This window comes from Stegostoma tigrinum, unplaced genomic scaffold (assembly GCF_030684315.1).
Source record: "Stegostoma tigrinum isolate sSteTig4 unplaced genomic scaffold, sSteTig4.hap1 scaffold_88, whole genome shotgun sequence".
NCBI lineage: Eukaryota > Metazoa > Chordata > Chondrichthyes > Orectolobiformes > Stegostomatidae > Stegostoma > Stegostoma tigrinum.
Genome location: NW_026728813.1, coordinates 1,010,001 through 1,034,713, shown reverse-complemented (window position 1 = coordinate 1,034,713; position 24,713 = coordinate 1,010,001). Strand labels below are relative to the sequence as shown.

Below are 24,713 nucleotides of genomic sequence, written 5' to 3'. Positions count from 1 at the left end.
GGTCAGGACTATCTTCAAAATCTGAGATTGGGTTTTGAAAGACAGCAGCCTTTGTTTTGGAGAGATAATGGGAACTGCAGATGCTGGAGAATGCGAGATAACAACGTGTGGAGCTGGATGAAGACAGCAGGCCAAGCAGCATCTGAGGTGCACAAAAGCTGACGTTTCGGGCCGAGAACCACCTTCAGAAAATGGGGAGGGGGTGCGGGTTCTGAAATAAATAGGGAGAGAGGGGGAGGCGGATGGAAGATGGATGGAGGAGAAGATAGGTGGAGAGGAGAGTATGGGTAGGGAGGCAGGGAGGGGATAGGTCAGTCTGGGGAGGCCGGACAGGTCAAGGGAGCGGGATGAGGGGAAATAGGGGTGCGGCATGAGGTGGGAGGGGGGATGGGTGAGAGGAAGAATAGGTTAGGGAGGCGGGGACGAGCTGGGCTGGTTTTGGGATGCAGTGGCAGGACAGGAGATTTGGAAGCTTGTGAAATCCACACTGATAGCATTGGGCTGCAGGGTTCCCAAGCAGAATATGATTTGCTGTTCCTGCAACCTTGGGGTGGCGTCATTATGGCACTGCAGGAGGCCCAGGTTGGACATGTCCTCTCGGGAATGGGAGGGGGAGTTGAAATGGTTAGTGACTGGGAGGTGCAGTTGTTTCTTGCAAACTGAGCGTAGGTGTTCTGAAAAGCGGTCCCCAAGCCTCTGCATCGTTTCCCCAATGTAGAGGAAGCCACAACGGGGACAGCGGATGTTTTGGATATTTCTTAAGCATTGATTTTCATTCAGAGTTGGTTGGATTTTGCAGAAGCAATAGACATAACTCACTATGACGTAGACAATGTCAGAGTTAATGTTTCGCGTCCTGTGACCCTTCCTCAGATCTCACTCTTCACTGATGCTGCCAGACCTGCTGAGCTTTTCCAGCAAGTTCTGCTTTTGTTGCTGATTTACAGTGCCCACAGTTCTTTTGTTTTTTACGACACAGACAAAACTTGATCTCTGCAGGAAGCATGATGCTGCATTCTCCAACTTTCCTACCTTTTTGTAATATAATATTGTCTTTTTAGGACAGAAGTGGCTTTTTTTGTTTGTTTTAACTTCCGCACATACTTTCTATGCAGGTTAAAAGTCTACACCTTTTCAGTTCTCTGCTGCATAATGAAGACTTGGAACAATTTTTTTTTATAAAGTAGAAAATCAGTGTGGTTTGTTTTCCAAAATGTGATTTGTAAGTGCAACACTTAACAGTGTGTTCATCAAACTATTGTTTCCTTTGATCTTTGTGTTGCAGAAATTTCTAGAATCATTTCATATGTATTTTTCTTGATATATTTTAGCAGCTTTCCTGGAGCAAATCTGTTTTCCTTCGGATGAGACGACTTTCAGACATACTCCGTTTATTATGAGATTTAATTGCGGTAAAATGAGGAGGATTTTTATTCACTGAGACACACATGACTATATGTTGAAAGCATTGGAAAAAGCGTTCTGTTCGGACTGTCATGTTATCTGGTGTTTGTACCAGGCTTTCCGATTAAATGCAAGTGATTAAGGATGCTACTGATGCCACATGTTATTACAAGAGGAAATGAACATACAAGTAAGGATTTTATGCCACATTTATACATAGCATGGGCCATGCAGCATGGATGCAGTGACTGAGTGAAATGGGATGCAGTGACTGAGTGAAATGGGATGCAGTGACTGAGTGAAATGGGACGCAGTGACTGAGTGAAATGCTCACAGCGAATTGCCCCCTCCATCCTGACCCGCTCACAGCGACTTGCCCCTGCAGTCCTGTCCCAATCACAAGGACTTGCCCTCTCCGTCCTTACCCGCTCACAGTGACTTGCCCCTGCAGTCCTGACCCCCTCACAGTGACCTGCCCCCTCACTCCTGACCCGCTCTACATTGAGGAAACCAAGCAGAGGCTTGAGGACCGCTTTGCAGAACACCTCCACTCGGTTCGCAACAAACAACTGCACTTCCCAGTCGCGAACCATTTTAACTCCCCCTCCCATTCCTTAGACGACATGTCCATCATGGGCCTCCTGCAGTGCCACAATAATGCCACCCGAAGGTTGCAAGAACAGCAACTCATAATCTGCTTGGGGACCCTGCGACCCAGCTTCAAAATCTCCCCTTCCCCAACTGCATCCCAAAACCAGCCCAGTTCTTCCCCTCCCCCTACTGCATCACAAAACCAGCCCAGCTGTTCCCTTCCCCCGACTGCATCCCAAAACCAGCCCAGCCTGTCTCCACCTCCCTAACATGTTGTTCCTCTCACCCATCCCTTCCTCCCACCTCAAGCCACACCTCATCCTGCCTCCTTGACCTGTCTGTCTTCCCTGGACTGACCTATGCCCTCCCTACCTCCTCACCTGTACTCTCCTCTCTACCTATCTTGTTTTCTCTCCATCTTCGGTCCGCATCCCCCCCCTCCCTAATTATTCCAGTTCCCTCTCCCATCCCCCTCTCTGATGAAGGGTCTAGGCCCGAAATGTCAGCTTTTGTGCTCCTGAGATGCTGCTTGGCCTGCTGTGTTCATCCAGCTCCACACTTTGTTATCTTGGATTCTCCAGCATCTGCAGTTCCCATTATCAGTGGCATTTTCCTCTTCATCGAAGTTTGTGCAAAAGCAACACGATATGGGGCGGCACGGTGGCTCAGCGGTTAGCACTGCAGCCTCACAGCACTGGGGACCCAGGTTCAATTCCAGCCTCAGACAACTGTCTGTGTGGAATTTGCACCTTGTCCCTGTGTCTGCGTGGGTTTCCACCAGGTGCTCCGGTCTCCTCCCACAGTCCAAAGATGTGCACGCTAGGTGGATTGGCAATGCTAAATTGCCCGTGGTGTTCAGGGGCGTGGGTCTGGGTGGGATGCTCCAAGGTTTGGTGTGCACTTGTTGGGCCAAAGGGCCTGTATCCACACTGTAGGGAATCTAAACAAACCTGTTCCCACATCTCCATGTTATAACCCTGCTGATCACTGCACACAGAGATGTTTGATAACAAAAGGATAACAATAATATTCAAACCTAGTGCTGGAGATGTATTTTAAATACACGGAGGCCAGTGTCGATCTCCAATTCAACTTTTATTTACAAATGAACTGTCTTCAACTTTAGCACTGCCTCATTCAGAGATAGTTGACAGGGTGTCAGCATCTCTGATGCTCACACCTCTTATCTGTCAGCCAGGGCTCCCTGATTTGGGCTGTTAATATGGAACAATCAGGCAACTCATATTCTGTGAGGTTCAACTGGCCGACCTGGTCACAAACCAGTGCGGTGTGTTCATCGAAAATCAAACGTACTAGAAAGATACCATTCCATACCAGTGTAAAGGAAGGCATGAGGCTAAACTGGGGAGGGAAGGGAACTGCTTATTGGGGGTGGCCCAGAGAGTAAAAGAAAATCGAATGGGAAGAAGACCATTTGAGACTGAGGGAGAGAGATGTAATTGCCTGAATGAGGCATTCCAATTGCGAAATGGATTTTAGTGTGTCCACCATGTTCAGTTTCCCCGATCTTAATCTGTACTCCTCTTTAAATCATTAGTATCTGAAATTTCTGTATCATTTCCAAATGTTCTGTCTCTAAGGTTATGCTGTTGGAGTTGGTTGAACTGCAGAGATATTATTTATTTGCACAAGTGTGTTCAGTGAAATGAGTTGCATGCTATTTATGTATTATTCTTCCTGATTCTATTGTACGCATACAAATTAAAGTTAGTTCCACTTTTGAACAACAAACTGCTTTTGGATGTCTGATGTATCTCATTTGCCTGCCACTTACTCTTGTTGATGAGTTGTGTTTCTGTTTGGTGAAGAAATATGAATGAGCTGGAGCACTAATGGCAATGCCCAATGTGGTGATCTTCCAAGATTGCAGCTGGAAGGTGGGGCAGGAAGGGGGATGGGTTTCACAAGAACTATCACAGAGGGAAATGCAGAGACAGGTGATGTATGTGGCAGCACCGAGACAGTGAGGAGAATGAAATGCAATGAAAGGGGAATCTGGCTGTAGTCTCAAAGGCCCGGGCTGAATGGAAGAGGACAGAAAGGATTCACTCAGAGGAAGAAAAGATCAGACTAGACTGACTGTGAAACAGGCAGTAATCATTGGCAAGTTACTGATAGGAGGGTGAATCAATCGGGCTCACTTTAAGACTGTTTACAGTTACCATATAGTTTGTGGGAGATGTGTAGATCAGGCCAGGCTCATAGAGAAACGCTTCCCGGAGTAATTAACATGGAGACCCCACTGGGAAAGAGTGAGGGGTTGGCCGTCCTGCTTCCACTGCTGCTGGTGATGTCCAGGCCAGTCATTCTGGCCAGAGACTTCAGCTGCATCATCGGCACGAATGAACAATATGGAGGGTATGACAGTGAACTGGACTCGACGTCCCGATTTCTGATGGAAACGGTTAAAGTTGCCAAGCTGCATAACATCTTCAGCACCCCTGCAGACTGAGCAAAGAGTAGAAACGCCTGGTCATAGCCAGACGGGTCTATCCACCCATTGGATAGATTTCCTGTTTGCGCCCACACGTCCTCGATCATATCCATTGAAGTCAAGCCGGTGTTCTTCTCTGACTACTGCCTCCTGCTGGCTGACTGTCACCGACAGGATGACCAGCGGGCTGGCAAGGGAACATGGAAGCTGACCCCAGAAAAACATTTAAGAAGCTCAAAAGAGAGCACACAGGGTGGAGAACGATGAAGACCCTTTTTGCACTTGGTGGGAGGCAGTCAAAGCGAACACCAAGAAGTTCTTTGTCCTGAAAAGTGTTCAGAAGGTGAGAGAGAGTTGGGAAAAACTGTTCAAACTCCAGAAACCCGTGCAAAATCTACTCTTACTCCAGACAATCGGGTCAATGTCACGAAGGAGCCCCAGGAGGTGTGGAGGCAGGAAGCCCCACTCTCTGCCTTGGAGGCCGCCAAGATAATCTTGCGGTTCAGGGTCTGCACTGTGGAGCAAGAGAGAATAACAGTCAGAGACAGACAGCACTGAAACAGACCGTTTGGTCCAACTTGTTCATGCTGACTCGATATCCTAAATAAATGTAGTCCCATTTGCCAGCATTTGGCCCATATCCCTCGAAACTCTTCCTATTCATTTTCCCACCCAGATGGCTTTTAAATGTTGAAATTGTACCAGCTTCCAATCCTCTCTCTAGCAGCTCATTTCATACATACACCACCCTCTGCATGAAAATAATGTACCTTAAATCCCTTTTAGATCTTTCCCCTGTTAATTTAAACCTATGCCCTCCAGTTATGGACTCTCCCACCCCAGGGAACAGACAATGTCTATAAACCCTATCCATGCCTCTCATGCTCTTACTAATCTCGATCAGGTCATCCCTCAGCCTTTGATGCTCCAGGGAAAATAGACCCAGTCTATTCAACCTCGTCCTTGAGCTTTAACCCTCCAACCCAGTCACCATCCTTGTAAATCTTTTCTGAACCCTTTCCGGTTTCACAACATCCTTCCCACAGCAGGGAGACTGGAATTAGATACAGTATTCCAATGGAGGCCAAATCAGTGCCCTTTAAAGCTGCATGTGACCTAATGAGATGTGTTCACATTCCGTCTTCTTGAAGATGCCAAAGGAGAGCTCTGTGCTCAGCAGCCTGAAGGATGAACATAGCTCGATAAGTTTGTCTCAATCAGACATCCTGAAGCTCAGCAAATCCTTTCAAGCCAGTCCGTATGACACTCTGACCACAGCCAGCGCAATGACACCCAGACATTCCTGTCCTCGATCCTGGGGGTCTTAGACAACACCAAGCAGGAGAGCCTGGACCGACCATTATCTCTGGATGAGCTGGAGAAGGCCTTCGAAAAGAATAAAACTCTGGGAAGTGATGCCTTTCCAGCCGAGTTGTATTCAGCTCTTTGGGAGTTGATTGGCCAGGGCCTGCTGGAGCTGTACGACAGTATGCTTCTGTCAGGTACTATGAGCGAATCCATGAGGAATGGTATCATCACCCTGACCTGCAAGTGGAAGGGATTGAGGGAGGAAGTTAGAAAGCAGCGACCAATATAATTGGCGAATGTAGCCTACAAAATCCTGTCTCAGTCATTTGTAACTGGGTCAGGTCTGCTCTGCGATTGGTGATTGACCCTGACCAAACCTGTGCTGCAGGGGACAGGACGATCTCTGAGAGCCTCGCGCTCCTTGGGATACGATCACCGGCAGGCAGAACAGAGGGGTGGATACCTGCCTCATCAGCCCGGACCAAGAGAAGGCCTTTGGCAGGATATTGCAGACCAACATGTGGGATGTGCTTTATAAAATGGGCTTAGGGGAGAGAATCTGCAATTGGGCCCGACAGATCTACACCGACATCATGAGCGCAGTCTCAATCTGCGTATGGGAATCACAGAGCCTACCCATCAGATCCAGGGTCTGGCAGGGCTGCCCACTCTCTCGTGCCTTTTTGTGTGCTCTATCGAGCCCTTTGCTGAGTCCATCAGTAAGGATGTGAGCCTGAGAAGTGTGATTATTCCAGGTAGAGCGGGCCTGCAGGTCAAAGCGTCCCTGTCCGATAACGATGTCACCAATCTCTGCTCAGCCCCAGTGTCAGTGCGCAGGTTCATGAGCATCTGTGACCCTTTCAAACTGGCCTCGGGAGCCACGGTAAATCGAGACAAGAGTGAGGCCATGTCCTTTGGGATCTGGCCTGAATGATCCTTCATTCCCTTCACCGTCAGGGCAGATTACCCAAAAGTGCTGGGCACACAGTTCAGAGAGCCTGGGGCGTGCAGAAAGCCTTGGGAGGTGCACATTGTGGGTAAAATCCTGGTCATCAGGTGTGAGGCACTCTCTCTGTTGTTGTGCATGGCACAGTTCTGGCCCATCACCCACACTGCACTGTTTCCCTCATCCGAGCCATCTTCCATTCCTACTGGAAGCCTAAGATAGACCGTGTCTGCAACAACTCCATGTACTAAGCTCTGACTAAGTGGGGGAAGAACGTACCCAATGTCACCCTCATCCTGATGTCCACCTTGTTGTGCATTAAGCTGTGTGTAGACTCTCAGTACGCAAAGACCAAGTGTCACTATGTACTGAGGTACGACCTGATCCCAGTGTTGCGAACGAAGGGACTGGCCTCTCTGCCACGGAAAGCTCCAAGTAGTTGGACCGTTCTATAACATATGTCCTTTGTTATGAAATTTGCAAAGAAACAAACCTCTGACCGCCAGTCCATCAGGTAGTGTTCAGCACGCAGCGTGCTCGAGACCCTGTGGGAAAAGGAGAGGCCTGTTGTGTAGTTCCCAGAGCAGACTGACAAAGTCATTTGGTACAATGTGTCATCATCAGAACTTTCCAACAAACAACAAAACATAGATTGGCGGGTGGTGAGAAGGGCACGACCTGTCAGATTGTTTATGTGCACCTTGTTGGCCTGTGCCACAGTACACTGCCCTGGAAGTGGCTGTGGGTGAAACCCGAAACATCAGCTTTCCTGCTGCTCTGATGCTGCCTGTCGTGCTGTGTTCATCCAGCCCACACCTAGTTCTCGCAGACTTCAGCATTAGCAGTTCCTACTCTCTCTCGACTCAGTGTGAGACCTTTTACAGTTACCGTATAGCTGCAGGGAGTGTGTGGATGAGGCCAGGCTCAATGTTTACCTTCAGCATATAGTTATTGGGAGGTGCACGGATGAGGACAGACTTGCTGTGAGGCTGTTCACAGTCACCGTATAGTAAGTCGGAAGCATGGAGATGAGGCCAGGCCCACTGTGATACTGTTTACAATCACTGTTGAGTTTCTGGGAGGAGTGTAAATAAGGCCATGCTCGGTGTGAGACTGTTTTGCGTCCCTGTATAATTACTGGAGGTGTGTCAATGAGGTGAGGGCAATTGTCAGACCGTTTACAGTCAAGTCGGACTTCCTGTGAGTTGTGCGAATGAGGCCAGGGCCACTGTGAGACCATTTCCAGTCACCGCATCATGACGCGGAAGCGTGTAGATGCTGCCAGGCTCCCTGTCAGTAACCAGGTGGTGTGTCCACGAGGCATAACTGGGATGCACTAAAAGCTTGGGGCATAACTGGGACGATGGGGCTGCTGCTGCCGAGGCACAGTCGGGAAGGACCACTGTCTGAGGTTTTCCTGCTGAAGGTAAATGAGGGTCCATTCAGTTATCGGACCCTCCCCGTGTCTCACATGTATGTAAATATTTTTGTTGTATGTCTAAGAGAGGTCTTTGGTTCATTGGGTGGAGCCAAAGTCCAATGCTTTATTTGTTTATTTGATATGCAGCCGGACAGAACGCAACTGCAGTTGTGACATTGCACAAATACAAAGAGATTTCTTGTGAAAAAGGTGTATTTTTCAAATCAGAAATGTGACTGGGAGGAGTGTGGATGAGCCCAGGCTCACTGTGGGTCTGGTTACGGTCACCACATTGTTACTAAGATGTGTGTATATGAGGCATGGCTGGCTGTGAGACTGTGAAAAATCACTAATTAATAAGAGTTTGTTTCTTCAATTATTTGTTGGATGTGTGTGTCACTGACTGGTCCAGCATTTATTGCCCATCCCGAATTGCCCTGGAGATGTTGCTGGTGAGCTGCCTTCTCGAACCGCTGCAGTTCGCCTGCTGTGGGTTGCCCCCACAGTGCCATGAGGGAGGGAATTCCCATCTTTTGAACAGTCGCAGTGAAGGATTCCGGATATATTTCTAAATCAGAATCACGAGTGGCTTGGAGTGGGATTGAAGGAGGTGTTCCCATGTACTTGATGCCCTTGTCGTTCGAGATGGAAGCTGTCATGGGTTTGGAAGGTACTGCATGAGGAGCTTTGGCGAATTTCTGCCATGCATCTTGTAGATCGTACACAGTGCTGCTGAGGCCGCTCATCATTGGTGGTGGAGGGAGTGGATGATTGTCGATATCGTGTCAGTCAACTGGGCTGCTTTGTCCTGGATGGAGTCAAGCTTCTTGCATGTTGTTACAGCTGCGGCCATCCTGGTAAATGGGGAGCGTTCCATCACAGTCCTGACTTATGCCTTGTGGACACGTTCTGGGGAATCAGGAGGTGGGTTAGTCGCCGCAGCATTCCTCACCTCTGACCTGCTCTTGTAGTCACTGTGTTTATGTGGTGAGTCTGGTTCAGTTTTTGTTCAAAGCTCACCCCCACGACGGTGACAGTGTGGGATGCAGTGAATGTAACAAATTGTTTGTCGGGGGCGGGGGGTTGTCTCTTGTTGGTGACGGTCATTGCTTGGTATTTCTGTGGTGTGAATGTAACTTCCACTTGTCTGACCAAGCCTGGGTATTGCCCAGATCTAGTTGCATTTGGACAAGGACTGCTTTAGGATCTGAGGAATCATGAATGATGCTGAACATTGTGCAATCATCAGGAACATCCCAACTTCTGGCCTTATGAAGAATGCAAGTTCATTGATGAAGCAGCTGAAGATGGTTATATCTCGGACACTGCCACGAGAAACTCCTGCAGGGATCCCCTGGAGCTAAGATATCTGACCTCCAATAAGATCATTCATTTTCCTGCGTGCCAGGTATGACTCCAGCAAGTGGAGAATTTGTCCCCTTATACCCATTGAGTCCAGTTTTGCTCGGGCTTCTTGATGCCACACTTGGTCAAATGTAGTCTTGTTGTAAAGGGCTGGAGCTCTCACTTCCCCTCTGGAATGCAGCTGTGTTGTCCATGTTTGAACCAAGGCTGTAATGAGGTCAGGAGCTGAGCTGCCCTGACAACACAAACTGGCCGTCGCTGAGCAGGTGCTGCTTGATAACAATGTTACTGACACCTTCTATCACTTTCCTGATGATTGAGTACAGCCTGATGGGGCAGTATATGGCCAGGTTGAATTTGTCCTATGTTTGCAATCCGGCACATACGTGGGCAATTTTCCACTGTGTCGGGTAGATACCAGTGTTGAAACTGCACTGCAACAGCTTGGCACGGGGAGCGGCACGTTCTGGAGCACAAGTCTTCAGTATTATTGCCAGAATATTGTCAGGGCCTGTGACCTTTGCAGTATCCAGTGTCTCCAAGTGTTTCCTGACATCACGTGGGGTGAATTGAATTTACTGAAGACCGGTATCTGTGATGCTGGCGGAGCCCGAGATGAATCATCCACTTGGTCCTTGTGGCTGAAGATTGCTATGAATACTTCAGCCTTATCTTTTGCACTGATGTGCTGGGCTCTTCCATCATTGAGGATGGGGATATGTGTGGAGTCTTCACGTCCAATCAGTTGTTTAATTGTGCACCACAGTAAATGACGAGATGTGGCAGGACTGCAGAGCTCAGATTTGATCCATTGATGGTGGGATCACTTTGCTGTGTCTATCACTTGCTGGCTATGCTGTTTGGCGGCTTCACCAGGTTTCTTTATTTATTCATTCATTCACAGGACAAGGGCATCATAGAATAGAATCAGAGAATCCCTACAGTGTTTTGGTATTTCCAGGCGGTCCCGGGAGGGGTGGTGTGTCGGTATTTCCAGGGGGTCTCAGGGAGTATGTCAAGATTTACAGTGGGTCGCAGGGAGTTTGTCTGTACAGGGGTGTGGGGCTGTGTGTCAGTATTTGGAGGAGCTCCTGGGGAATGTGTCAGTGTTTCGAGGGTACCCTGGGAAATGTGTCATTGTATACAGGGAGTCCCAGGGAGTTTCTCAGTACTTATAGCGGGGACAGGGAATGTGTCAATATTTGCAGCTGGTCCCGGGGAATATTTCAGTATTTACAAAGGGTCCTGGGGAGTGTGGCAGTATTTTCAGGGGTTCTCTGGGACTTTGCCAGTATTTAAAGGGTGTCTAGGGAATATGTCAGTATTTAGAGGGCTTCCCGAGGAGTGTGACAGAATTTACAGCGGTCCCGGTGATTGCATCAGTATTTGCAGGGTGTCCCAGGGAGAGTATCGGTATCCGGGGGTGGAATGTGTCAGTGTTTACGGGAGTTCCGGCGTGTGTATCGGTATTTACAGGGGGAATGGGGAATGTGTAATTATTTCCAGGGGGTCCTGGGAGTTTCTCAGTGTTTACGGGGGTTCCGTGGAATGTGTCAGTGTTTAGGTGAAGTCCCAGGGAATGTGTTCGTGTTTAGAGGGGTCCCTGGGAAATGTGTCCGTATTTACATGCAGCCCCAGGGAGTTTCTCAGTATTTACAGCGGATTCCAGGGAATGTGACAGTAGTTACAGTGTGTCGTGAGGTGTGTGTCGGTATTTACGGGATATCCCAGTATTTGTGGTTAGTTGTGTAGAGTGTGTCTATACGTACAAGGGTCCGGGGATGTGTGTCAGTATACAGAGGAGGCCGAGGGAATTTTTCAGTGGAAAAAGCGGGCCCTGGGAAATGTGTCAGCGTTTACAGAGGGTCCCTGGGAGTGTGGTGGCATTTTCAGGGATTCTCAGGTACTATGTCAGTATTTACAGGGAGTCCTGCGGAGCGTGTCAGAATTTATAGGGGCTCGGTGCATACTGACACACTCCCCTGGAATCCCTGTAAACACTGGCACACTCCCTGGGACCACCTTGAAATACTGTAGCTCTCCCTAACACCCGCTGAAAAAACAAAGTCCACGGGCACCCCTGTAACTACTGACGCTCTCCCCAAGTCTCCCTGTCAATCCTGACACAATCCCTGAGACGCCCTGTAAATACTGACCCTCCATGGGACCGCCTGTAACTACTGACACACTCCCGGGAGCACCTGTAAATAATTACAAATTCCGCGGAACACCCTGTAAATACTGACACTCTCACCAAGAGCCCCTGTCAATACTGACGCAGTCCCTGAACCCCTGTAGGTCGCGGGAATTTTTCAGTATTTAAAGGGGGCCCCGGGAAATGCGTCAGTCTTTGCAGAGGGTCCCAGGGACTGTCAGTATTTTCAGGATTTGCTGGGACTGTGTCAATATTTACAGGGGGTCCCACGGAGTGTGTCAGTTTTACAGATGATTTCAGGGGCTTTGTCAGTATTTCCAGGGGGTCACACAGATGTGTCAATATTCACAGTGTGTCCCCGGGGACTCTGCTGGTCTTGACAGGGGATTGCCAGGTCGTGTGTCAATATTTACAGGGTGTCCCTGTGTGTGTGTCAATATTTACAGGGTGCCCCTGTGTGTGTGTGTGTGTGTGTGTGTGTGGGTATTTACAAAGAGTCCCTGGGGAGTGTGTCAGTGTTCATTGTGAGTCCAGGAGAGACTGTCAGGATTTATAGGACGTCCAGGGAGACTGTCAGTCTTTACAGGGGGTCGTCAGGAGTTTGTCAGAGGGTGAACGCTGAGGCAGTGCCTCATTATGCAGGTGTCAGAATTCAGATAGTGTCCCTTGATGAGAGGGTCAGTACTGCGGTCTTGCAGCTCTGTGAGCAGGTCAGTTCTTAACCAGTGTCTCGTTGTCAAGTGGTCCGTGCTGAGGCAGTGACAGTATCAGGACTGAGATATTGAAGCGCTGTCTGAGCATCAGGGGTGAGGGAGTGCCTCATTGTCACAGGGTCAAAAATGTGGGAGTGCGTTATTGTCAAAGGGTCAGTGCTGAGGGAGTGCTGCCATTTAAGGGGGACAGAATTAAGGAAGTTGTTCACATTTCAAGGGCCAGTACTGAAATAGTTTTGCACTGGGAAGTCAGTGTGGAGGGAGGGCCTCAGAAGCAGTGGGTCAGTATGACGGTTTCCCTTATTGTCAGGGGGGCAGTTCTGAGGCACTGACCCGTTGTCAGAGGGTCAGTACTGAGGTATTGAAACACTGTCAGAGCATAAGGGCTGAGGTGTTACAGGTCTATGAGAGGTCAGTACTACGAGAGTGCCTCATTATCAGAGGTCCAGTACTGAGGGAGTGCACAATCGTCAGACTGTCAGTACTGAGGGATGCCTGATTGTTCAAAGGGTCAGTACACAAGGAATGTCTCAATGTAATGTATGATGAGAGATGCAGTGCTGAAGGAGTGCCTCATTCTCAGTGTCAGTTCTGAGGCAGGGTCACATTGCTGGAGGGTTGTTCTGACTTAGTGCATTAGCAATAGAGGGTCAATACTGAGGCAGTATCTCATTTTAGGGACTTAGAATTCATGGGTGCTACATAATTAGGAGGTGAGCCCCGAGGTATTGCAGCTCAGGTGCGGTCATAAGTGAGGGGGGAGTGCAACATTGTCAGGGGTCAATTCTGAGGTGTCAGAAAAAGTCCTCCCAGAAACATCAGCAGGACTTGACAAAATCTGTACAAGTGAAGCAATGCCTGGCCCGTTAAATAAGAGCAGGTTTGTTGGAGCCGATATAAACGATAGACCTCAGTGTAATGGAGGAAGCATTGAGGGAGTCCTGTACTGATAATACAAGATAATAATTCATACATAATTGCAGCATTGTCAGAGGATCAGAACAGCCAGAGTGCATTATTATGAGAGACTGAACACAGAGGAGGAGCATCATTGGAACGGGTTCAGAATTAATGGTGAGCAACCAATTCAGAAGGTCAGTACGGAAGTATTGCATTTCTATTGGAGGCTCAATACTGAGGAATTACCTCTGTGAGAAGTTAGTACTTTGTCAGCAGTGAGGAATTGTGGCATTGTCACTGTGTTGGTCTGAGAAAGTGCCTCTTTATCAGAGGGTCAGAATTGATGGGAGTGCTACATGATTAGATGCTCAGGACTAACAGATTGCAGGACTGTCGGCGGGTCAGATCTGTGGGAGTGATCATTGTGAGATGGTCGCTGATGTCCAACCCTAAAACATAGAGCGCCCTGTAAATAACTCCTTAAAAAAAAGGCCCCTTTCACTAAACCCGAAAACAGAGCCCCCGTATCTAAGTCCGAACACACAGAACCCACTAAATTACCCCTAAAACACGAAGCTCACTGTGAATAAACCCCAAACACAGATGCCCCTGTAAATGAACACTAAACAATAGAGCCTCCTAAAACAAACAGCACCCGTGAAATAAAGCCTAAAACACAGGAACCCCAGTGTATAAACCCTGACATTCAGAGCCCCCTGTAGATAAACACGAAAAAAAAGTAAAAACTAAAAGGAACTGTGGATACAGTAAAATCAGGAACAAAAACAAAATTGCTGGAAAAGCTCAGACCTCACGCTCGCCCAATCCGGCACTCACCAGAACCTCAGGCCCAAACTAAACCAAGCTTCAGCCGCACTCCTCGCCCTCACACACGGAGCCGCCTGCACAGAGGCCCTCAAACACCTGTCTATAATCCGTAAAAAGCGGGCTTCACTGTAAATAACCCCTAAAACACAGAGTCCTGTTTAAACAAACTTCTACAACATCAACTTCACCCCCTGTAATTATACGCTCAAATACAGAGACCCCTTCAGACGAACACGAACACATATCCCCCAGGAAGTAAAAGGTGAAACACCGGGCTCCTTCGAAACAAAGCCGAAGGCACAGAGCACCTGTCAATACACCCCAACATCGAGCCGACCTGTATATTATCCGTAAAACAGGGCCCCTTACAAATAAACCCTAAAAGACAGAGCTGGCTGTAAGTAAAGAGCCCCTTGTAAATAAATACCAAAACACACAGTAAAAACCGGAAGAACTGCGGATGCTGCAAATCAGGGAAAATATCCAAAGTTGCTGGAAAAGCTCAGCAAGTCTGACAGCATCTGTGAGGGAAAAGAAAGAGTTAACGTTTTGGGTCAGGTGATCCTTCCTCAGAACCTCTGGCTGGCGCGTCTTCAGTAATGCAGGGTCAATTGCTTTAAAATATCCTTTTTCTGTGAGGTTCTATAACATTATAATAGAAAAACATCAGAACTAAGCAGGAGTAGGCCATCCGGCCCCTCGAGACTGCCCCGCTGTTCAATAAGATCCTGGCTGATCTTTTTGAGACTCAGCTCCACTCACCCACTCGCTCACCATCAACCTAAATTCCTTTCATGTTCATAACGTGATCTGGTCTTGCCTTAAACGAGGTAGTTTCAACTGCTTCACTGGGCAGGGTATTCCACAGATTCACAACCGTTTGGGTGAAGAAGTTCCTCCTGTCCTCAGTCTGACATCTGCTTCCTTTTATTTTGAGCTATACCCGCCTCCTCCTCGTTTCACCTGCCAGTGGAAACAACCTCCCTGTCTCCACCTTATCTATTCCCTTCATAATCTTGTATGTTTCTATAAGGTCTCCCCTCAGTCTTCTGAATTCCAATGAGTATCATCCCAACCAACTCAGTCTCTCCTCATATTCCAACCCTCTCAAGTCTAGAATCAACCAAGTCAGTCTCCTCTGTGCCCCCTCCAGTGAGAGTATATCCCTTCTCAAGTCAGGAGACCAAAACTGCACACAGTAGTCTAGGTGAGGCTTCATCAGGACCCTATACAGCTGCAGCATAGCCTCCCTGTTTTTAAACTCCATCCTTCTCGCAATGACAGACAAAATTCTATTTGCCTTTATAATTACCTGCTACAATATTACTTTGAGCGATTCCTGCACAACGACACCCAAGTCACTTTGCACAGTAACATGCTGCAATTTTTTTACCATTTGAACCATAGCCTACTTTGTTGTTATTCCTATCAAAATGGATGACCTCACATTTATTGACATTGAACTCCATCTGCCAGACCATTGCCCACTCACTTAGACTGTATAACCATCTGCAGGCCTTCAGTTCTTCTGCACACTTTGCTCTACCGCTCAGCTTAGTGTCATCTGCAAATGTTGACACACCACACTTCATCCCCGACTATAAATCATCTGTATCAATTGTAAACAATTGCAGTCCCAACACTGATCCCTGAGACACACTACTAGCCACTGACCGCCAGCCAGATAAACACCCATTTACCCCTACTCTTTCACTATGAAAGGGAGACTGAATTAAAATGCTCCTTCCACCCCATTTACAGCCCTTTCACAGTTTTAATCCTCACGGCTTTATTTTGCTGACAGCTGCAAAACGTGGGTCTACATCAGTGTCTATCCCTGAGTACATGTTAATTTTCTAACCTATTCAGAACAATACCATCGTGTCATCGTTTGAAGAAGCATAATATTAATCAGCCCTCAGCAACCGTCTCCCAGGACTTGAACAGCTTGCAGGAAATCAAACAAGTTTTCTGCATTAGCAGAGATAGTAGGAACAGCAGATGCTGGAGAATCTGAGATAACAAAGTGCAGAGGTGGATGAACACAGCAGGTCAAGCATCAGAGGAGCAGGAAGATTGATGTTTCAGGCCTAGATGCTTCTTCAGAAATTGGGAAGGGGAAGGAGGTTCTGAGATAACGAGGGAGAGAGGGGGAGATGGATAGAAGATGCATAGAGGAGAAGGTAGGTGGAGAGGAGACAGACAGGTCAAAGAGGTGGGGATGGAGCCAGTAAAGGTGAGTGTAGATGGGGATGTAGGATGGAGCTGGGTCAGTCCAGGGAGGATGGACAGGTCAAGGGAGCGGGATGAGGTTAGTAGGTAGGAGACGGAGGTTGGGGCTTGAGGTAGGAGGAAGGACAAGGGTAGGGAGGCAAGGGCGAGCTGGGCTGGTTTTGGGATGCGGTAGCGGGAGGAGAGATTTTGAAGCTTATGAAGCCCACATTGACACCATTGGGCCGCAGGGTTCCCAAGCGGAATATGAGATGCTGTTCCTGCAACCTTCGGGTGACATCGTTGTGGCACTGCAGGAGGCTCAAGATGGACATGTCGTCTGAGGAATGGGAGGGGGAGTTGAAACAGTTCGCAACTGGGAGGCGCAATTGTTGAGTGCGAACCAAGTGTAGGTATTCTGCAAAGCGGTCCCCAAGCCTCCACTTGGTTTCCCCAATGTAGAGGATGCCACAACGCGAGCAGTGGATGCAGGAGACCACATTGGCAGATGTGCAAGTGAAAATCTGCTTGAGGTGGAAAGTGTTCTTCGGGCCTGGGATGGGGAGTGAGGGGAGTGGTGTAGGGGCAGGTGTAGCACTTCTTGCAGTTGCAGGGAAAAACGTGCCACGTGTATTGGGGCTGGAGGGGAGTGCGGAGCAGACAAGGCAGTCACAGAGACAGTGGTCCCTCCAGAAAGCAGATAAGGGTGGGGAGGGAGAAATGTCTTTGGTGGAGTCGGATTGAAGATGATGGTTGGAGGATGATACGTTAGATCCAGAGGTTGGTGGCGTGGTACGTGAGGATGAGGGGGATTGTGTTTTGGTTGTTATTGCGGAGAGGGGGCATGAATTACGGGAAATGTGGGAGACGCGGTCAAGGGCGTTCTCGACCACTGTGGGGGTCGGGGGGAGGATTTGCGGTCCTTGAAATATTAGGAAACCTGAGATGTATTGGAGTGGAATGCCTCATCCTGGGAGCAGGTGTGGTGGAGGTGAAGGAATTGAGAACAGGGGGTGTTATTTTTGCAGGAAGGTGGGTGGGAGGAGATGTATTCTAGGTAGCTGTGGGAGTCGGTGAAATAGATATCAGTTTCGAGGTGGTTGCCGGAGATGGGAACAGAGAGGTCCAGGAAGGTGAGACAGGTATTAGAAATAGTCCAGGTGAACAGGTATTAGAAATACTTCTAACTTCTGGTTGGAGTGGAAGGTGTTGGTGAAGTGGATGAAATGTTCAAGCTCCTGGTGGGAGCACGAGGCGGCGCCGATACAGTCGTTAATGTTATGGAGGAAGAGGTGGGTTTCGGGCCAGTGTTACTTCGGAAGAGGGACTGTTCCATGCAACCTACAAAAAGGCAGGCACAGCTTGGGCCCATGCGATGTTTCTTCTGACTGCAGCCCCCTGGCGGCCCGCCCGTGGTGGTGCTCATCTTTGCTGCGATCTGCCGGCTCGGTCCCCGAAAGGCAGCATCGGTTCCCCATCCCCGCCCTCCCTACAAACCAACCCTTTAAAGGCGGAAGGCACCCACCCTCTTATCATAAAGGTCAGGTTGCGGGGTGGGGGGGCACGGCGAGAGGGTGCCAGAGGCTGCATTTATTTTGGCGCATCCCTAATCTGGGGGTTATCCAGCACCCCCGCGCCCCCAGAAATAGGGATTATGGGTGCACACCGCTAATTTTGGATTCCTCTTTAGAATAAAAAGTAGAGGGGGAGTGTGAATATGGTTTTGGGATGGGGGATGGGATAGGGTGTGGGGGTGGGGGTGTAGGTCGAGTTGGGGGAGAGGGGTAAGAAGGTGCCCCTCTCCTTCCATTGAAGGGTGCGTACCCACAATTTGGCCCCTTAGGCTCTTTCCTGTTCTGGTTAGGGTTAGACCGATGGTGAAGGTTAGGGTTTGGGCTGAGGTTAGGGTGAGGGCTGATGCCTGGCACTCCCTCCATACTGACCCTCGAATATCTATGTACACCCTAAAACACAGACTTTCCGGTAAATATGCCCGAAAACACAGAGTACCGTGTAAATCAGCCCAAAATAGAGAGGGCCCTGAAGATAAGCCCTGTAACGCTGAGTTCACTGTAGATAAACCCTAAAACACAGATCACTGTAAACAAACCCAAAGACACAGAAAACCCTGTAAATAAACCATGAAATACAGAAAACCCTGTGAATAAACTCTAAAAACATAGATCTCACTGTAAATAAACCCTAAACACAGATCTCACTACCTACAAACCCTCAATCAGAGAGCTCCCTGTAAATAAACCCTAACACAAAGCTAGCTGTAAATAAACCCTAAAACACAGTGCCCTCTGTAAACAAGCTCTCAATCAGAGCTCACTGTAAATATTCCCGAAGACACGGAGATCACTGTAAAAAAGAAACTCAGAACAAAGAGCCGCTCGTAAATTTTCCTAAAACACAGAGTGCCTTGTAAAAAGCCCGAAAACACAGAACCTCCTGTAAATAAAACCTAGAACACAGAACCTTCTGTAAATAAACTATTAAACACAGAAACAAAGTTGCTGGAAAAGCTCAGCAGGTCTGGCAGCATCTGTGGAGGAGTAAAATGAGTTAACTTTTCGAGCCTGGGTCCCCTTCCATTCTGAGGAAGGGTTGCTGGACCTGAAAAGTTAACTCGTTTTTCTCCTCCACAGATGCTGCCAGACCTGCTGAGCTTTTCCAGCAACTTTGTTTTTGTTCCTGATTTACAGCATCCACAGTTCTTTTGGTTCTTATTAAACACGGAACCCACATTAGATAAAACCTAAAGCACAGAGCTCAAGTACATAAAGTACATAACCATAAACGCACAGCCCCCAGTAAATAAGATTTAGGGCTGAGGCTAGGCTTCATGTTTATACAAGTGTGAACATTAGGGCTGAGGCTAGGCTTAGGTTTAAAGCTGGTGTTATCTCTGAGGGTAGCGTAGAAGAAAGCAGCTTTGCATTCCCAGAGACAGAGCTGAGGGAGAGCATTTGTGTATTCCATAGGAGGCACGGGAACCATTGTAACCTTAACAGATCAAATTATATGACAGATTAGTTTACAATTAAAGATCATTGTGACTGTGGTCACAAGGTGAAGAGCTGGATGAACGCAGCAGGAAAAGCAGCACCAGAGGAGCAGGAAAGCTGACGTTTCGGGCCGAGAGCCTTCTTCAGAAATGGGGGAGGGGAAGGGGGTTGTGAAATAAATAGGGAGAGAGAAGAGGCCGATAGAAGGCGGATAGAGGAGAAATTAAGTGGGAGGACGGGATAGGTGGGAGGAAGGACAGGTTAGGGAGACAGGGACCAGCTGGGCTGGTTTTGGAATGCGGTCAGGGGAGGGGAGATTTTGAAGTTTGTCAAGTCACATTGACACCAGTGGGGTACAGGGTCCCTAACCTGTCATTCCTCCCACCTCAAAACCCAGCCCCATCTCCTACCTACTAACCTCATCCTGCCCCCTTGGCCTGTCCATCCTCCCTGGACTGACCTATCTCCTCCCTAACTCCCACCTGCATTCACCTTTACTGGCTCCATCCCTGCCTCTTTGGCTTGTCTGTCTCCTCTCCAACGATCTTCTCCTCTATCCATTTTCTGTCTGCCTCCCCCCTCTCCCTGTTTATTTCAGATCCCCCTCCCCCTACCATTTCTGAAGAAGGGTCTCGCCCAAAACGCCAGCCTTCCTGCTCCTTTGCTGCTGCTTGGCCTGCTGTGTTTATCCAGCTCTACACCTTGTTAACCCTGTAAATATGCTCTCAAGCACAGACACCCCTTGAAATAAATCCTAAGAAGGGTCATTCAGGAAATAAAATGTAAAAGAAACCATAAAAGCCAGAGTCCCTGTAAATAAAGTGTAAAACATAGAGCTCCAAGAAAATAAATCCTGAAACACAGTGCCCCCAGCAAATCCTCCCTTCAACTAAGCCTCCTGCAAATAAACTCGCAGAGGCGACTGCAAACAAACCCCAAAACACAGGACATCCAGTTAATAAAGCCTAAAACAGAAGGACCACTGTAAATCAACATGAAAAAACACAGCTCCCACTGCAGCACTGCGAATTAGTCGGATTGAGTTAGTACCTCAGTCAGCAAGTCAGTCTGAGGCAGGGCCTCTTTGTCAAAGAGTCAGATTTGAGGGAGTACCATTGGATGATGGTTATTGCAGCACTGTGAGAGTACTGGAGTGAGAGAGCACCTCACTGTCAGAGGGTCAGTACTGAGGGGGTACCTCACTGTCAGAGAATCAGTACTGAGGGAGTACCTCACTGTCAGACGGTCAGTACTGAGGGAGTACCTCACTGTCAGAGAATCAGTACTGAGGGAGTACCTCACTGTCAGAGGGTCACTACTGAGGGAGAACCTCACTGTCAGAGGGTCAGTACTGAGGGAGAACCTCACTGTCAGAGGGTCAGTACTGAGGGAGCACTTCATTGTCAGAGGGTCAGTACTGATGGAGGACCTCACTGTCAGTGAATCAGTACTGTTGTCATGTTCGTTTTCGGAGACCCTCACGGATTTGTTGCAATAACAAGACACTGACCTGTTTAGAAAAACACGAATCCTTTTATTACCAAGCAAGTGCAAGCTGTGGAGAATCACAGTACTTAACCCGGCACAGAGCGCAGAGTCTCGCAGGTAATTCTCCCCGAGCAGCGGACAGTCCCCGCTCTTCATACTTTACAAAATACATGATACATAAAATAATTACACATTTTACAATGGCATGATACATAAAACAATTACTACAACAGACAAAGACAGGATACCAAACAATTATTATATCAAGAACATAAAAGACCAGGATATAGTCCCGAAGATTATAAAACGTGAGGCTGGATGAACACAGCACATCTCAGGATGCTGCTGGACTTGCTGTGTTCGTCCAGCCTCGCATTTTATTATCTTGGATTCTCCAGCATCTGCAGTTCCCATTTTCACAGGATATAGTATCGATTGCTCTTGAAGTGGCTGCTGATGGCATGAGGCGATTTCAAGTAGTTATCCGGACAGATTGTTCTTGCCAGCCAGACACACTGGCAACTTGAAATCACGAATTCAGTGCCCTGGCCCCTTTGTCAGCGACAGAAATTGCATGCTTTAGAAGTTTCACACCTTTACAAATGTTCCCCACCGAACCCTATTTGACACAGTTTAATTCTAATTGTATTCAGTCAGGAAGCTTAAGACAGTGTCTGCATACCGATGTGTGGGAAGACAAAGAGTTACAAAAGTTTTACACTGAATTCCTAGCTGGGCAGGAAGCTTCAGGGCAGTGCCTGCATCCCTGTGCGTAGGCAGATGAAAGACTTTAATTTGTAGAAGTATCGAAATCAATGGGACGTTATACAATAACATCTCATTGTGAGAGTACCTCATCGTCAGAGGGTCAGTACCGTAGACGTGCAGTGTTGTCTGACGGCCAATCGGGTCAGGATTGAGGGCTATTACAGGGACAGGACTGAGGTATTTGAAATAGGGCAATGACTGGTGTGGATCCTTTTTATTTTTTAAAAATTAGACGACACCAGAAAGATTATCAACCCGATGTGATGTGATTGGGCTGACAATCAGTTGATGACAGCAGAAAGGTCAGTGGCCTGATTACCGCGGCCGGGACTTGAGATTTCACTATTGCCGACCTTCTCATTCTTCTCGCTCAATTTCACGGAAGAGCTGTTTTGAGAGAGAGTAGGAACTTTCTGAAAGTGATCGCGGGCCCTAGTCAATATGTATCTAACAGAGACGTGGTAAAGCAGAAACTTGTTTGATGTCCCGCCAGCTATTCAAGTCCTGGGAGACGTTTGTTGAGGGCTGATTAATATTATAATTATTCATAGTTTCGGGTGACACGATGGATGGGAAGATATTGTTCTGAATAGATTAGAAAATTAACACATAGTCAGGGATTGACTCTGATGTAGACACAGGTTTGGACACTGTCAGCAACACGAGTTCAAACTGTGAAAAGGCAGTAATGCGTGGAAGGAACATTTTAATTTATAGTCTCCCTTTATTAGTGAAAAGTATGGCAAGATCGCAATTTTATGAATGAATGAATGAAATGCGCTAACAGTAAACAGAGGACCCTAGTGCTCTCTCTGATGAAGGGTCTAGGCCCGAAACGTCAGCTTTTGTGCTCCTGAGATGCTGCTTGGCCTGCTGTGTTCATCCAGCCTCACATTTTATTACCCTAGTGAGTGGTCAGTAAAGTTATGAATGAATGACAGCGCGATAGTGGTCACATGGAGCGCTGTGGGTGCTTCGGTCAAGAGGACCTTTCGTGCAACAGTAAAGAGGCTTATGATATAATGTCACAGAAAAACCACACAAAAGGATATTTGAAGGCGATTGGCCCTGTATCACTAAAGACACACCAGCCAGCCTCCGGAAGCCTTGTTGAGTGCTAACCGATGTGAGTAAACAGGGCAGACCACAGGATATTCAGGGGCAAAGATTACAAGATTAACAAGTGACCACTTTTCTGAAGAAGGGTCTAGGCCCGAACCGTCAGCTTTCCTGCTGCTTGGCCTGCTGTGTTCATCCGGCTCGACACCTTGTTCTCTCAGACCACGTGAGCGAACGAGTACGGCGTGTTTGAGTCTGACTGGTAAATATGTGATACACAACCATTTGATGTTACTGACTGCCTGGTGAATTGAAAACTGAAATAACTGCGGATGCTGCAAATCAGGAACAAAAACAAAGTTTCTGGAAAAGCCCAGCAGAACTGAGGGAGGTTCTGTGGAAGGGTCACCGAACCGGAACCGGTTCGCTCTGTTTTTCCGCTGACAAATGCTGCCCGACCTGCTGAGCTTTTGCAGCAACTTTGTATTTGTTTTCTGATTTGCAACATCCGCAGTTCTTTGGGTTTTTACTCAGTGTTTTCGAGTTTATTTACAGGGCGCTCTTTATTTATCGCGAGCTCTGTCTTTTAGGGTTTATTTGTGAAGGGCCCTGTCTTACAGATAGTTTACAGGTCGGCTCAGTATTCGGGTGCATGAAGAGGTGCGCTGTGTTTTCGGCTTTATTCAGCCCTGTCTTTTCCTGTCTACTTCCTGGGGGATGTGTGTTCGAGTTCATTTTAAAGTGGTCTGAGTATTTGAGTGTACAATTGTAGGGGGCTCTGTGTTTTACACTGTCCTGTATGTTTTTGACTTAATTTACAGGGTAGATCTGTGCTTTATGGCTTATTTACCGGGGGCTCTGTGTTGCAGTGCTTCGACACTGGCGGGGTGGGGGGGTCTCTGTTTTAGAGTTTATTTACATTGAGGCCTGTGTTTTCGGGTTATTTCCAAAGAGCTCTGTGATTTAAGGTTTACATAGAAAGGCTGTATTCTAAGGTTTATTTACAGAAGGCTCTCTGCTTTAGGGTTTATTTACAGTGAGCAGTGTAGTTTAGGATTTATTTCCAGTGAGCTCTGGGCTTTAGCATTTATTTACAGGAGGATCTTCATTTCATGGTTTTGTTTCAGTTGGATCTTTGTTTCAGGGTTTTTTTTAAACAATGGGCTCTGTGTCTTATTTATAGTGCCATCTGCGTTTTTGAGTTTATTTGCAGAGCATTCTGTGTTTTTGAGTTTATTTCCAGGAGGCTCTCTGTTTTAGCGTTTGTTTGCAGGATCCTCTGTGTTTTAAGATTTAATTTACTGTTTATTGGCATGGGTACTCTTTGTTTGAGGCACTGACTGAGTACTGGCCTTCTGACAATGTGGTACTCATTCAGATCTGACCCTCCAGCAATGAGGTACTGTGTCAGAACTGATCCACTGACAGTAAAGCACTGTCCCCTCAGTTCTGACCCTCTGACAGAGCTGCAATCGTTCAGGACTGAACTTCTGATCATGTTGTACTGCATCAACTCTGAACCCAATGCATTGAGGTACTGACTCAGTATTTACTGTGTGCAACTAATATACTCACTCAGAACTAACCCTCTAGCAATGTGAGCCTGCTTCAGAACTAACCATGTAACAATGAGGCACTGACCTCAGCTCCAAATCTCTAATTACGTGGCTCTCTTCAGTTTTGAGGCACTCCTTCCGTACTGACCCACGAACAATGCGGCACACACTCAAGAATGATCCTTCAATGAGGTATCACCTTATAACAGATCTACTGACATCAAGGCCCTCTCTTTGGACTGTGTCTGATAATGAGGCACTGACTTGGTTCTGACCCTCTGACAATGAGGCATTCTGTCAAGTCTTACTGCATTAAAATGAGGCACCCTCTGACTGATCTGAAACACCACTTCTTAGACCCTCTAAATGACAATCTTTTAATTCTGACACCATTACAGTGAGGGTCTGCCTTGGTGCTGACACTCTGTCAAAGAGACGTTGCCTCAGAACTGAGCTGCTGACAATTAGCCAGTGCCTTAGGTACTGATGAGTGAATGAAAAGGCCCACTCTCAGCACTGACACTGCAGCAATGAG

General features: G+C 47.7%; 2 protein-coding genes across 4 annotated transcripts in view; both read left to right on the top strand.

Moving 5' to 3' along the window:
* LOC132209342 (uncharacterized) overlaps positions 1–3,719 on the top strand; it is a 76,436-nt gene extending 72,717 nt beyond the window's left edge. Inside the window, exons 9-10 of one of the 2 annotated variants that reach the window (XM_059644462.1) lie at positions 1–147; positions 1,332–3,719. In XM_059644462.1, the coding sequence (XP_059500445.1) occupies positions 1–147; positions 1,332–1,400 (216 nt within the window). In that variant the 3' untranslated portion in view covers positions 1,401–3,719. The remainder of the gene's footprint in view (positions 148–1,331) is intronic. The other variant, XM_059644463.1, reaches the window with a different exon arrangement.
* Positions 3,720–7,966: 4,247 nt separating this feature from the next.
* Positions 7,967–24,713, top strand: part of LOC132209344 (complement C5-like) — a 306,964-nt gene continuing 290,217 nt past the window's right edge. For both annotated transcript variants that reach the window (XM_059644467.1, XM_059644466.1), the window contains exon 1: positions 7,967–8,130. In XM_059644467.1, the coding sequence (XP_059500450.1) occupies positions 8,068–8,130 (63 nt within the window). In that variant the 5' untranslated portion in view covers positions 7,967–8,067. The remainder of the gene's footprint in view (positions 8,131–24,713) is intronic.